At 43.1% G+C, this 15,043-nt stretch overlaps 1 protein-coding gene across 1 annotated transcript in view; it reads left to right on the top strand.

The window, feature by feature from the left end:
- Positions 1-12,879, top strand: part of LOC143029971 (uncharacterized) — a 33,090-nt gene extending 20,211 nt beyond the window's left edge. Inside the window, exons 5-8 of the mRNA XM_076193182.1 lie at positions 9,026-9,202; positions 9,359-11,168; positions 11,371-12,724; positions 12,780-12,879. Coding sequence (XP_076049297.1) covers positions 9,026-9,202; positions 9,359-11,168; positions 11,371-12,724; positions 12,780-12,879 — 3,441 coding nt within the window. The remainder of the gene's footprint in view (positions 1-9,025; positions 9,203-9,358; positions 11,169-11,370; positions 12,725-12,779) is intronic.
- Positions 12,880-15,043: the final 2,164 nt, after the last annotated feature.

Genomic DNA, 15,043 nt, shown 5'->3' with positions numbered 1-15,043 from the left:
TGATTACCATCACAACGATATAAACAATTCGCATAGAAACGAAAACCTCTGTGATTCCTTCGATTGCTACCGATAATGAATAGATCTTTAGGAATTATCGTCATACTGACTACGTAAATCCTATGATTCCGAATAATGATTAAAATAAGGCCTCAGTGTATTCGGTGACCGTTTTGACTTTGCAGAAGATGAGGTTGTGAGAATGTGCGAGCGACCGAGGACTGAATGAGGGCGTATTATGGATAACAATGACTAGGTACAACAGTGGAAGAGGAAATAAGTCCGCATTAAACAATGATTTGTTGCGCATGGGGTTCACGGAACTGAGGAAGTCACAGTCGATTTTTCTTCCTCGTTTCCTTCGTCTATTTTAAAAAGACAAAATTGTATATGTATCACAGTAATCCGTTTCATACCGGTCTCCTTTCTGTTATTTTCCTAGTGGTTCTTCTGCATACCGGTTTATAGTTTATATATATATATATATATATATATATATATATATATATATATATATATATATATATATATATTCATTCATTATTATGGCCGCCGTCAACTTGTTCGATCAAATTTCGTGGCATCCCCTCTATAGTGAAGAGGTCAAACTATCTCGATCAGTTTCTGTCTCGGCCGAGGTGGTATTTTTTATGCTATTCTGGCTGCCAACGGGCTGTTTCATTAATATCCGTGGCATCCACTTGGAAATGGAAGAGCTATGGACAAATCCATTCATACACGTACACACAAATATACATATGTGTACACCTACTGTATATACATTGTACATACACACGCTTAGATCCAGGGACACTTTATCTAAGTCAGGAGTGCGTGTTAGATGTTAAGAAAAAGCTAGGTTCTTGCAAATTGTGCTACATGGCCCCCGAACAATCTTGACTCTGAAAGGACTGACATCAGAGTTTCTACAAGCATTTCAGTGCTTCTAGCCCCTGATCAGTACGACTAAACTGATTAGATTGGTTACATATTCCAATACCAACATCGGCCATTCACATTTGACACTTCACAGGCAATTTGCACCACCCATACAAATTTACCAAACAAAAGTTACATCGCCTACCAGGGAAAAGGCCGGTGATCCTGTAACGGATCCCCAAAGATGAACACTTTCAGTTTTACATAACGCACCAAGATTGCTTACAAAAAAACTTCCCTCATCCCCAAAAATCTGGCCCGTTTGGTGGCGCGGCCAAGTCTGAAACGTTACATTTCAATTCGTACAAAGACATTGTGGCGACGTGTCAAGACGCCCTTATAATTATATGTAGATATTTGTCGATGGTAGAGTAGCTTACATGTGCGAGAAATCGGAATCAAGAGCACATACATCAGGTCCAGTCCCCTTCCTCCCTCATTTGTTGCCGAGTCCGTTTTGTTTCGTGACAGGAAGTTGTGGTGACGTTCATCCTCCCTGTGCAATGAAATCACCGTGAAGGGTGTGAATCAGCGCCGACGCTTATATAAGCACACGTGTAAATGAATGTGAGTAAAATTTTTCGTACGGGTTTGTAATGTGTGTGTAGCATTGTGATAAAGAATGTGAGTGAAATGTATATTCGCAACACAAAAATCTGGTGAACTTGTTATAGTTTTTCCAATAGTTGCCATGTAGTGAAATATTTTTGTATCCACGAGATGATGAAATGGAACGGGCGTTTGATGGTGTATATTTTTTTAGTATAGTAAATAAAAAATTATCATTACTTTAATCTAAAAACCATAGAAGTTGATTTGCACATCCACGTGGAGTCATGGCAAGTACCGTGACTTATCTCCGTGACTGTGATCACTAACCTTGACCATCACTTCGCGGAACGCCACGCCTGCTTCCGCATCTGATTGTTTTCGATCTCGAAACGAACAGTCATAGCTTACATCTGTCCACGTGCACCTGGGAGGGGGGGGGGGTGATGTTAAATAAGCCTATAGCAGAGTGACGTGACGTCATGTCGACTTTTTTCATTGAAAGCGAATACACTTTGGACTGAGCCCCGATCCTAATATTTGGCATGTGTGTTGACACAGTTGCATTTACCTGGATGTTTTTATATATAGGGTAAGGGGTTTTGCTCGCGAGGCCCCGTCTCTGTACTTCCATTAGTCAAAAATTATTTTGAATTGTTGAGAGAGATCTTGGTTACCAGCGGTTACTAGTGATCATGAAGTCATGTAGTACAATCAATACTCGGTCACCTCGCCAACTCTGGATATGTTTGTGCATATAGTGTAGAGGTGTACGCACTTAATATACTACATTTTATTACAACTACTGTCAGTATTTCACTTTATATACTACATTTTATTACAACTACTGCCAATATTGTTCACATTTCTTGACCTGCTGCTGCTACCAATCACACTTCTATGTTTGATGATGAGAACTTGTATAGAAGAATGGGTAGCGTTCCTGACTCGAACGCAGGTGGGCATATCCTTGCAAGTGGGTGTCATGTTACAATTCTACAAACATCGAATACCAAAGGTGCAACAGAAAAGTGTTGCATTTCAGAGTTCGCATTTAGTCTCTATAGCTGAACTGATTACCCTGGTTTCAGATTAAATTCACAACCACAATCTATCCAACACGCGCAAGACGGCACGTACACTTATCTATACGTGCAACCTTACCATGCAGGATTAATCCACCGTGATTTGAGTAGAAAGGCCCGTCCTGCAGTGAGCCATTAAGACTGAACTTGCATCTCGGACACTTCATCTAGAACAATTACCCTTTCATATAATCTCTTTGCATTCATTGCCAGATACCTATTTCTCATCACACTTTGCAATCCCAATGACACTTGATTCTCTCAGTCTACAGTAGTAGTAGCAGTAGTTTTGATAATAACAGCGTGAAGTTTAACAACTGCAGTAGTAGTAGTTGTAGTACTAATAGTATTAGTAGTAGTAGTAGCGGTAACATTAGTAGTAGTAGCAATAGCAGTGACAATGTTACGAGTAGTGAAATTTTAATAGTAACGGCCGATGGAATAAAATAATTACCGTTTTTTCACAAGCTATAAATACAGATAAAAAAAGAAGAAGAATAAAGATAATAAAATTCCGGAACATTGGCCGAATAGAGAGAACCGCAGCCAAATAGCTTGATAATTCATTTGTTCCTGGAATTTCATACACACACACACACACACACACACACACACACACACACACACACACACACACACACACACACACACACACACACACACACACACACACACATATACATATATATATATATATATATATGTATATATATATATATATATATATATATATATATATATATATATATATATATATATATATGCTGGTACATTGTGACAAGTTGATGAAGGTGGAAAAAGAAGTCACGGGTCTAGTTCCGAGTTCCTGAGTTTATTTCTGACCGGTTTCGCTCTATGCTTCTTCAGAGGAATGTGACTCTGGAGTGAAGCTGGCGGTATACATAGTCTGAGTAGGACCGCGTTCCCTCCTTGGAGGTGGGTTCCGCTTGGTTGTACAATGGTTTATAATTTTTAATACTTATAATACAGTATACAATAAATTTTTGTGATGTTATTATAAAACAGCTCCGGTGTGTGTGGAATGTTGATCGAGGGTGTAACAGTGTAAGTGAGTGGTGTAAAAATGTGGGAATCCTAAAAAGTGCCATAAGATAACTTATAGTATGAAATAATATAAAGATAAATATCCAGATAAATTAAATTAAATGAAATAAAATGAAAATAATGAAAATAAAAATAAATAAATAAATAAATAAATAAATAAAAATAATGTGCTAATTTAAAGTGACATGACATCTCATCGCATATCGATGTGTGACAGAATGTTATAAAAAATACATACATATACATATATGGTACAGTTTTACATATGATACTGCAAATGATAAATAAATAAATGGATAATAACATATTCTGGATATTTATCTTTATATTATTTCATACTATAAGTTATCTTATGGCACTTTTTAGGATTCCCACAGCGACACACAGCGCTCGTAGAGGTCGGACATCTCTTCAAACCAGCTCTCTCAACAAACTCCCAGGAATCTTCGCCGGCCGGTGGTAGCGAGGAGAAATATCTCCTTGCTGCTGCCGGTCTGGCATGGCCGACCTCTACGTTGACGTCGGCAGGCGGGTTTACATCAAGACAAATACACACATTTCCCAAGTCACGTAAATCTCTGTTTTCAGAGTAGTGCTTGGAAGAAAAGAGGCACACGCACACTTGCTCGCTGGCAAAGCAGAGGCCCAAACCGTCTCACTCAGAACCCTCAATCTGATCGCAGGCTGGTCGACGGAGAGACTTGGGACACCTCTCTGTCCAACCGGCCCGCAACCTAACGCTGGCCTCTTCGCTGACGCTGGTGAGCGAGTTTACACTTCTGACATTTACACACAATTCCCAATCGCGTAATTCTCTGTTTTCAGAGTTGTGATTGGAAGGAAAGAGATCATACAACACCCGCCCGTCTGCCCCTCCCTCGCACCGCCACTGAATCAACTCTTCAGGAACTCAAACCCAACCTGGGGAAAAACAGGCAACGCACGCCCCACCTGTGGCTTATCAGGAACGCGCTCGCCAGCGGTGGTGGCGAGGAGTTATATCTCCTTTGCCGCTGCCGGTCTGGTTACGGACCGATCTCTTCGTTGACGTCGGCAGGCGGGTTTACACCGCCCGCCTGCCCCCCCTCGCACCGCCACTGAATCAACTCTTCAGGAACTCAAACCCAACCTGGGGAAAAACAGGCAACGCACGCCCCACCTGTGGCTTAACAGGAACGCGCTCCACACACGGGAAGTGAACTCTACTCACTTCCCGTAAGATACACACACACACCTCTCACGAACATAGCCACGCCACACGCACAAACATCTACACTTACTTTTTCTTCGACTAAAATTCGCTTCCTTTCTAACTTTCTCTTCTACTACATCTTCTCATTTCAGTTTACCTCCCACTAAAGATTTTTCCGTTTTTCCACCTTTCTCTACTACTACGCCTCCTACCATTTCCTAATCCTAACCTCGGCGTCGGCACCTCCGTCCAAGCTCCCGGTCCATTTCTCCCGAGCCACGACCACCAATAAACCCCTAATCGCTCGCAAATCGCTCGGTGGCAATAGCCCTCTTTTATACGCTACTATCTTTTCATTTTCTTACAGACATTCTTCCCCTCCCACAAAACCCAATCCCGCGCAAGCGGGTGGTCTTTCCTAGAGATTCAGAATTCAGAATTCAGATTCCTCTGAAGAAGCATAGAGCAAAACCGGTCAGGAATAAACTCAGGAACTCGGAACTAGACCCGTGACTTCTTTTTCCACCTTCATCAACATATATATATATATATATATGTATATATATATATATATATATATATATATATATATATATAAATGTATATATATATATATATATGTATATATATATATATATATAGTTACAATAGTTTCACTAACAATTCTGCTTTCTGAATTCGAGTCCTAGGTTTTGCGGCACGAGGCATGAGGCTAGAACCTTACCAAACTTACGCGTAGGAATATACGAGTATGATGTGACGCTTGGAACTATAAAAAAAAGACAATTCACTCAAAGAATCTCAGTCGATTCTGCGTTTTCGGTTGACAGCCCTGCTCACCCTTCATCCGCTGAGCTAACTGAAATCTCAAGTCTCCATAAAATATTTTCATATTTCTTCACTTAGCTCAGCGACTATACGAGTTACACGAATTTCATGTACATCTAGGGATGAAGCAGTCCTTGTTCACCCAATTCAAAGCTTTCCATCTCGATAGTACAAAGAAAGTAATAATAGTGAGTATAAGAAAGGTCGAGGGGATGGCGGTTCGAATCCTGCCAACGGTGAAGTTGAACCAAGGGCATGGTTCATTAAATTCCACGCTACAAAGTCCTCTGCGAGGGGCACCGTCCTAGCCTCCCGATAGGAGGAAGTTTGTGATGTTAAACCATATCACATAAGGAATATAATTTTAATGTTTATACAACATTTTACTTATTATCGCTGTGTCCAGTCATTATGAGGCTAGTCGTAAAATTTAACACGACTTCTGTGATACAAAATAATCATGAATATGACTGTGCTTTCACATATCCCATAAAGTGACGCATAGAAGAGAAAATGAAAGGTTTATATGATTATCTTTTGGTACTGGACGGGTGGCGGGAAGCACAACCTTTTGTTCCCTCCCTCCCTCCACCCCAATCAATCTCATGAGTCAAAATTGAACATGACTGGAGTACATACCGCTCATGGTTTTTCGATCTCGATTAGTTTACGGCTTTCATCATCTCATATTCATTATCTTTTTGATTCTTTGAATACGGTTGTACCAACGTATATGGTCGGAAGAGTGACACTCAGATCGGAAATTGAAATATGTAAATATGAAAAAAAAAATTGTGAGTTGCATCGTAGCGAAGGGTGAGTAGGGCTGCCAACCGAAAACGCAGGATCGACTGAGATTCTTTGAGTGAATTGCCTATAGTCCTGCACCCCTGACTTCAACTCACGCTGTGCTGTAGATCATAGTCAATTTCAGCGATTTTATTAATAACGAAAGCAATTCGACTAGGATTTGGAAGAGTTACGGTTGTTTGAGTACCAGCTCTGCCAAATGGACTCGACCCCAATTGTAAGAGGCCGGTAGTTGTATGAATGGAAATTAGGTTGAGAAATACATGGGTATTGAAATGCTGAGTCAACGAGTCAAGACTCGACGCCTACTGTTTGATAACATTGAAGGCGCCGTTCTGTCTACATAAACACGGCCGACGGAGGTGACTGTTTTATAATCGCTGACGTAATCAATTCAATGTTAGCGGCAGACCATTTGCGCAATGACGTCACCTCATGCTCACGCTCATGCTCTTGCTTTTGCTTATGCAGCAATATTTCTGAAAGGACTGTAACAGCCTCTCGGATTGGAGGTAAATGGGCATAAAAACAAATATTATTGGCCTAAAGGGAAAAAGACACGCCCGTAAGGTGTGTCACTTGTTTTGAGAAGTAAAAGACTATTGGACGAATAAAAAGTGACGTCTGAACGAAGGTGGTCTGGCGTGGAGGAAAGGATCTCGGAGCAGTCGGGAGAGAGAGAGATCCTGAGTGTACCAAGACAGTGTAATTATAGTGGAAAGAAAAGAAAACTAATCAATTTTCCTTAACCTCAGGACTGATTTGAAGTACATGACAATTACTAGGCATGGGGCCTACTGCATAAGAAGAACTTGAAAAGTTATTGGATATGACGTAACGAAGGCAAGGAGCCTTGTGAGTGAAATTAGAGACTACTATAGTGTAACGGTCGAGGACCGACAGTGGTGGTGACAATGTAGCTCGATACCAGGGCGCAACCAAACGTGCCACGAAACTCCTATATCTATAGAGCTGAGTACAGGTCTTGTAAACTCACCCACCCTTCCTCACGACACGTGAGTTTTTACCAGGAGTGCAGTTTTGAAAAAAGAAAAAAAAAAAAAGCTTTACGGAGGTTGAAGTTATCAACTGGAATTTCAATTAGAAATTGAAAATAAAATTGAAGCTCAAAGAAATAATGAGGCCACCATCGAGGGTATAAACTCTAATATAGACTCTCATTAGGGGATCGTCATCAGAGAAAGTCAAGACTACAATTTTACAGAAAATAACACACTTTAAAGTTGAAAATGACCTAATAAAAAAAACATAAAAAAAAACCTGCAAACTAAAAGCTGGGGGATACGAAACGGAGAGAGTTGATATGAAGATCACCAATAAAGAATAGAGATCGGAGAAAAGAAACGTGGATGATATAGGAGAAATTATTCAGAAATGTTGAAGTACTAAAGGGGCCGAGCGCAGACTAGCAGTAAATGATATCTTTTAAAGATAGAGTGTAAGGGCCCATCCCCCTTCCCCCGGCCACAAGTCAATTCATCGCGGCTGCACTGATAGTCGTTTGGCTCCCCACCTCGGCGAATCGGCTTGTTTGCGCGCCAGTACAACGAGCGAGTCGGCTTCGAACTTTTGAAGCCCGAGAAGACTGCGCCTGCGCGGAGCGGCCACGTCGGCAGTTTCAGGGGTATATATACCCCTCCTCCCCAACGTCGAATAGAACTTGGTCAGAAGACGTCCTGCGAAGACTACCCACTGCCACGCCAATCCCAAGTCTTCATTACTCCAGTCGCAGGCTACTCGACGTCGGGTCTCCTCACCTTTGCTGTTCTCAAGACACGCCGCACCCGATTGGGCCGGAACGGTTCGTCCATACGCACCCGGACATCGCTACTGTTGTTACGATACGGAGGTGTTGAGCACCTCGTATTAGATGTTCCCATTCTACAACCTTGTATTGTACAAGTTGATGGTTTATTGTATTCGTTAACTCTTTTAAATCCATTGATTCCTTTTGATGTTTAATTAAAGCCCCAGCAGATCCAGTAGCACCCGAACTGGTATTACTTTCCAGGGCCGAGAGAACATAGTTCCTCGTTCGCCCTCACATTTCTGGCGACCTTGCCAGGACTGGTGCTACAAGTGTTTGCTGGGCTCTAAGTCGCTTTGAACGCGCACTCACTGTCTGTGGCCCGGAAGTGAGTCCTCTTGTGCTTTGAGGTTTTGATTGTTTCATAGCTGTTTACGTGTGTATTAATACGTACATTACGTTGTGGCGTTTTGAAGTGGGTAAAACTTGTTCCATTTGCTTTAAGCGAGTAATGTTTCTTGTCTTACAGCTTGTATTTGTTTGATGCATTTACGTCCCTTGTATTTTTGCTTCTGCTTAATTTTGCTTATTTCATTTACTTTCGGTGTTATTTGATGTCCCTTGGTTGTGCAGTTTGTCTTTAGTCGTTGACACGCATCTTATTTGTTTTATTCATTGACACGTATCTTTTTCTCTTGTTCGTTAACACGTATCTTGTTTGTCTTGTATCATAATCATTGACTTGTGCCTTATTCGTTACTTATTCTCGTCAATATGATATCTGTTCAGGAGCTTAAGGAACAGGCTATAGCTTTAGGCCTCGCAGGAGGAGATATCGGCAAATACGTCATAGAACAGCAAGCTATTGAACGAGAAGAACGTGAAAAAGAGCGACGAGCCAAGAAGGAGGAAATTGAGCACAAGACCCGCTTAGCTGAAATTGAAGCGGAGAAGGCCAAGATTGAAGCAGAGAAGGCCAAGATTGAAGCAGAGAAGAAGGCCAAGATTGAAGCAGAGAAGGAGAAGGCCAAGATTGAAGCGGAAAAGGAGCTAGAGCTAGCTCGTATCACGGCGACAAAGCAACCTACCGCGACTCCACATGATTCGGTAAGTCGTCCCCAGCTCCCTCTATTACAAGAGGGGGAAGATATTGCCTCTTACCTTAACCGTTTTGAGAGAATTGCAGAACTACTTAAGCTGAGTTCAGACAGCTATGCCGTGAGACTGGGTACCTTACTTACGGGAAAGGCAGCTGATATGTACATATCTCTCTCCCCAGAGATAACTAAGAACTATGAGCTACTGAAGAAAGCTTTATTGTCAGGTTTTAACAAGACTCCTGATGGTTACCGCGTAGACTTTCGGAATGCCAAGATTTCTCCAGGAGAAACTTTTCTTCAGTTCTCATTTCAACTAACCAGACTATTCCAGGCGTGGTTAGATTCCTCAGAGGTAGGGAATACTTTCAATGATTTGAAAGACTTTATGATACTTGACCAGTTTTTGTCTTCCCTCCATCCAGACTTGCGTGCTTTCATCAAGGAACGACGGCCCTCTACGTTAACCGAGGCCATTCGTTTGGCTGACGATTGGACGTCAGCCCACCCTAATCTTCCTCGAACCTCGATTCCAAATGCAAAGAAGTTCTCTAGACCACCTAAGCCGCCTAAGGTAACCACGGCGACCCCGAATCCGTCTAGCGGCCGAAAGGACCCTCCACCTTTGACATGTCACGGTTGTGGAGAAATTGGACACATTCGGCCTCGTTGCCCTAGGAATCCCCGCACTTTCAAAGAAGGCACGTCAACTACGCAGCCATATAAGGTAGGGTTTTGCCTGTCTGATAGAACAGTCCCTCATTTCCAGGCCTCTGGTACCATCAATGGGGCCTGGGTGTCTACTATAATCCGGGACACCGGCTGTTCCTGCGTAGTCGTATCAGATGAGATGCTACCAGATATAGATGTCCCGAGTTGCAAGAAAGTCTATGTTGCCGACTACTTGGGCCGAGTAGATGCCTTTCCTCTGGTTTCTTGTTACCTTCGATGTCCTTATTACGAGGGATGGACCGACGTCGTCAGAGCACCCATCAAATTTGCTAGTGTCTTAATTGGTAACGTTCCAGGCGTTAAAGATCCTAATATATCTGAATGTTCCTCTCCAGCTGATGACTCCGCAATTCCACGCCCGACACAAACTGCTACGCCCTCTCCCAAGCACCTGGTATGTGCAGTCCAGACCCGAGCCGGCAAAATGAAACGGATTCACCCCTTAGCTCTGCCTGCCCTACAACCTCTCTCGGTGACGCCCGACAACTTCAGTCTACTCCAGTCCTCGTGTGAGACACTCTCTGCCGCTAGAGCAAAAGCAGCCTCGGGAGAAATAGACCGAACGAGGAACGGGTCTACTTACCTGTTTGTCAAGACGGACGGTCTCCTCTATCGGAAATGTTTAACTTCTAATCGCCCTGATAAGGTAGGAAAGTCTACATTGGTTGTTCCCCGTGATTGTCGCCCTGTTATCCTCTCCATTGCTCATGAGAGCCCTTTAGCTGGACACTTCTCTCACCGGAAGACTGAATTAAAGGTAGCAGAACAATTTTACTGGCCTGGTATGGGAACCGACATCAGAACCTTCTGTCGGTCTTGTGACAAATGTCAACGCTTCTCGGCGAAGGGACGAGTACCACCAGTCCCATTACAACCCATGCCCATCGTCACTGAACCTTTCGCCCGTGTTGCCATAGACTTGGTTGGACCTCTTTCTCCAGCATCTTCCGATGGACACAGGTACATTCTTACCTTGATAGATTTTGCCACTGGATTTCCTGAAGCGGTTCCCTTAAAAGATATAGACTCCATTTCGGTCGCTGAGGCCTTGTTAACTATTTTCTCGAGAGTTGGTATTCCCCGGGAAATACTTTCAGACAGAGGTACCCAATTCACGTCTAATTTAATGAAGGAACTCCACCGAATGTTGGGCGTGAAACCTATCTTCACCACTCCCTTCCATCCTAGTGGAAATGGAAGGATTGAGAGACTACATGGCCCCTTGAAGGCTATTCTTCGTAAATTGTGTGCTGAGAAGCCCCGTGAATGGCACAGGTATCTAATACCAACTTTGTTTGCCCTCAGAGAACTCCCGAGCGACAGTTTTAAGAGATCTGTGGGAAAACCGTACCCTCCACGAGGAAGAGAGGTCCAGTTTCCAATATGTAATAGAACTACAGGACAAGCTGGCAGAATGTTCTCAAATGGCTGCGCAACAAGCCGACATCAGCAGTTCCCGGTACAAGGCGTACTTCGATCTGAAGTCTCAAAACCGTCAATTTAAACCAGGTGATGAAGTTCTAGTACTCCTGCCTAGTGATACAAGTAAACTCCTCGTCACTTGGAATGGACCCTACAACGTATTGGAGAGACGTGGTGAAGCGAATTACGTAATAGAGACCCCTCGAGGACAGAGACTTTACCATGCTAACATTTTAAAAAGATATCACCGCAGGGCCCAGGTGCAGCAATTGGAACTGATGGATGAGATTTCCGCCATAGAAGAGCTTTCCGCCCCAGGGAAAGAGAAGGTATCCATCGTCGATGAAGGGGATCCGTGTGATCTTCTTTCACAGTTGCCTTTGACACCTGACGGCATGATCCTCTCCCCTTCGACAGATAAACCTGAAGTGGGACAACTCGCCCCGGATCAGCTAGTCCAACTTCAGATTCTAATGGGTGAGTATAAAGATGTTTTCTCCGACGAGCCCGGATGTACATCCACTATAACTCATGATATACAACTTACCACTACTGACAGAGTACAAGCCAAAGTGTACCCAGTGCCAATCCACCTTAGACCTGTCTTCGAGAAAGAAGTTGAAACCCTCTTCCGTCAAGGGATTATCCAACGATCCTCCTCTCCTCACTCTTCGCCTGTCGTCATGGTAAGAAAAACTGATGGATCCTATAGGATGGCCATAGACTATCGCCAACTAAACTCTGTCACAGTATTCCATGCTGAACCAACCTGCAGCATGGAAGAAGATTTGTACAAATTCTCTGGGGCTAGGTACTTTAGTGAACTGGACCTCTGCAAGGCATATTACCAAGTACCTCTTTCAGACAAAGCCAAAGCCCTAACGTCCTTTCCCACTCATCTAGGTTTGATGGAATTCTGCCGAATGCCCTTTGGTCTGGTAACGGCAAGTGCTACATACATCCGCCTGATGAGACTAGTATTAGATAATTTATCAAATGTGTGCTTTTATTTTGACAACGTCTTTGTTTTTTCCAAAAGCTGGGATCGACATCTCGAAGCTCTAAATCGCGTCTTCGAACGGCTACGGGACCACCATCTGACTGTCAAGCCTTCGAAGTGTAGATTTGGAGTTTCTTCCATCAAATACCTTGGCTTTATTTTAGATGGAACCTCTTTAAAACCTCAACATACCAAGATTGAGGCCATAACCCGCATTCCTCCACCAACCAGTAAGAAGTTACTTAGGACCTTCCTTGGTCTGATCTCCTTTTATAAGTTGTTTATTCCTCAGGCCTCCGACTACACCGGCCCCTTATCTGATCTACTACGGAAGACTAGCCCTGAACCTCTCCCCTGGACCGAAGACCTCTTGGACCGTTTCTGCCATTTGAAAGCTGCCATATCTTCTCAACCCATCTTGCGGTTGCCCGATCCTAAGCTGACTTTCGTCCTTAGGACCGATGCCTCTCTTTATGGTCTGGGGGCTGTTTTACTCCAGTATCACGATGAATGCCCACATCCTGTCGCATATGCCAGTAGGAAACTTCTGGATCGTGAGAAGAGATACTCCACCATCGAGCGTGAATGTCTTGCGGTCGTTTTCTCCATCTCCAGGTTTGATTATTATCTCCGTGGCAAAGAGTTTGTGTTAGAAGTTGATCACAAACCTCTCTTGTATTTAGCTACTTTCAAAGGAAAGAATGACCGTCTCCTTCGTTGGGCTTTGGCCCTTCAGGCCTATAAATTTAGAGTTGTCCACATTGCTGGAAAAGACAATCTAGGTGCGGACCTCCTAAGTAGATCTTAAATCCTGGCTAGGTTTTATTTTTCCTTTCATCCTCTTGAGTTACCATTAATTTTGTTTTAATCTACTCCTAGTAGATTCTTGTCCCGGGGGTGGTGTAAGGGCCCATCCCCCTTCCCCCGGCCACAAGTCAATTCATCGCGGCTGCACTGATAGTCGTTTGGCTCCCCACCTCGGCGAATCGGCTTGTTTGCGCGCCAGTACAACGAGCGAGTCGGCTTCGAACTTTTGAAGCCCGAGAAGACTGCGCCTGCGCGGAGCGGCCACGTCGGCAGTTTCAGGGGTATATATACCCCTCCTCCCCAACGTCGAATAGAACTTGGTCAGAAGACGTCCTGCGAAGACTACCCACTGCCACGCCAATCCCAAGTCTTCATTACTCCAGTCGCAGGCTACTCGACGTCGGGTCTCCTCACCTTTGCTGTTCTCAAGACACGCCGCACCCGATTGGGCCGGAACGGTTCGTCCATACGCACCCGGACATCGCTACTGTTGTTACGATACGGAGGTGTTGAGCACCTCGTATTAGATGTTCCCATTCTACAACCTTGTATTGTACAAGTTGATGGTTTATTGTATTCGTTAACTCTTTTAAATCCATTGATTCCTTTTGATGTTTAATTAAAGCCCCAGCAGATCCAGTAGCACCCGAACTGGTATTACTTTCCAGGGCCGAGAGAACATAGTTCCTCGTTCGCCCTCACATAGAGGTGGAAATGTAGCTTGGAACTACATACAAAAATATAAAAAGCGTAGAAGAATTTTACCAAGAGTTTTACTTGTTAGTTAATTCATCTGTAGTCTTTAATAGTGTACCATAATTTACAAGTGAAGTAACGTTGGTTCTAAAAAATTTAAAACGAGGAAAGACACCTAAGGACGATGGCATATTGATAAATATGAATGACACAGGGATTGTATCTAGTCTGTGCGTCAGGAAATCATTGCTGGATAATTAAACACCAGAACAGGTAGATTCTACCAACAATTATATAAAACTATGCCAAGTAATACAATGACAGTTCAAAGTAAAGAAGTGTTTTACAGGCTGGCAGACAGCAAGTAGGAAGATCGGCCAGTTGGCAGTCCGGCAGACAGGAAATTATGTTGGCCATAATGGATACTCCATTACAGACCATTTGTAGATGATAGATTTGTGGGGTAATTAGATGAATACGGGAAAGCATCTACGCCTTATGTGGGTATCATATATTAAAATTAGTAGTGATATAAAGCAGAAACCCAAACATTGTAGTTGATAATGTGAAGCGATAGGAATAAAAAAAAAAATCGCCAGATTTTAGGCTGGTTACCTATGCTGACGTAGTGGCTCGAATCGGGTTCGATAGTTGATAATGTGAAGCGATAGGAATAAAAAAAAAATCGCCAGATTTTAGGCTGGTTACCTATGCTGACGTAGTGGCTCGAATCGGGTTCGAAGGACAACCTCCAAACAAATGACAAACTGCTGATGTGGTAGTTCGAATCGGGTCCGAAGGACCACTTACAAACTATCACAGTGCAAACATCATTACACAAAATAAATGTTGCACTTATCAAAATACAAAACATATATACAGAATACCACTGTACAAATATATGAAACATTTAAGTGAGGCTTCGCAATATCAATGGGTAACGCTACAATTTCTCAAAGTCTGCCATCGAAAAATTATACGAGTATCACCCTTGTCTGTATATTTCTTTTCTTGATTCTGTCTTCCCCATTTCTGGAACAAGTTGATCACTCT

This window comes from Oratosquilla oratoria, chromosome 11, assembly GCF_046742065.1.
Source record: "Oratosquilla oratoria isolate Oo_2021 chromosome 11, ASM4674206v1, whole genome shotgun sequence".
NCBI classification, from domain to species: Eukaryota; Metazoa; Arthropoda; class Malacostraca; order Stomatopoda; family Squillidae; genus Oratosquilla; species Oratosquilla oratoria.
This window is presented reverse-complemented; position numbering and strand designations above follow the sequence as displayed.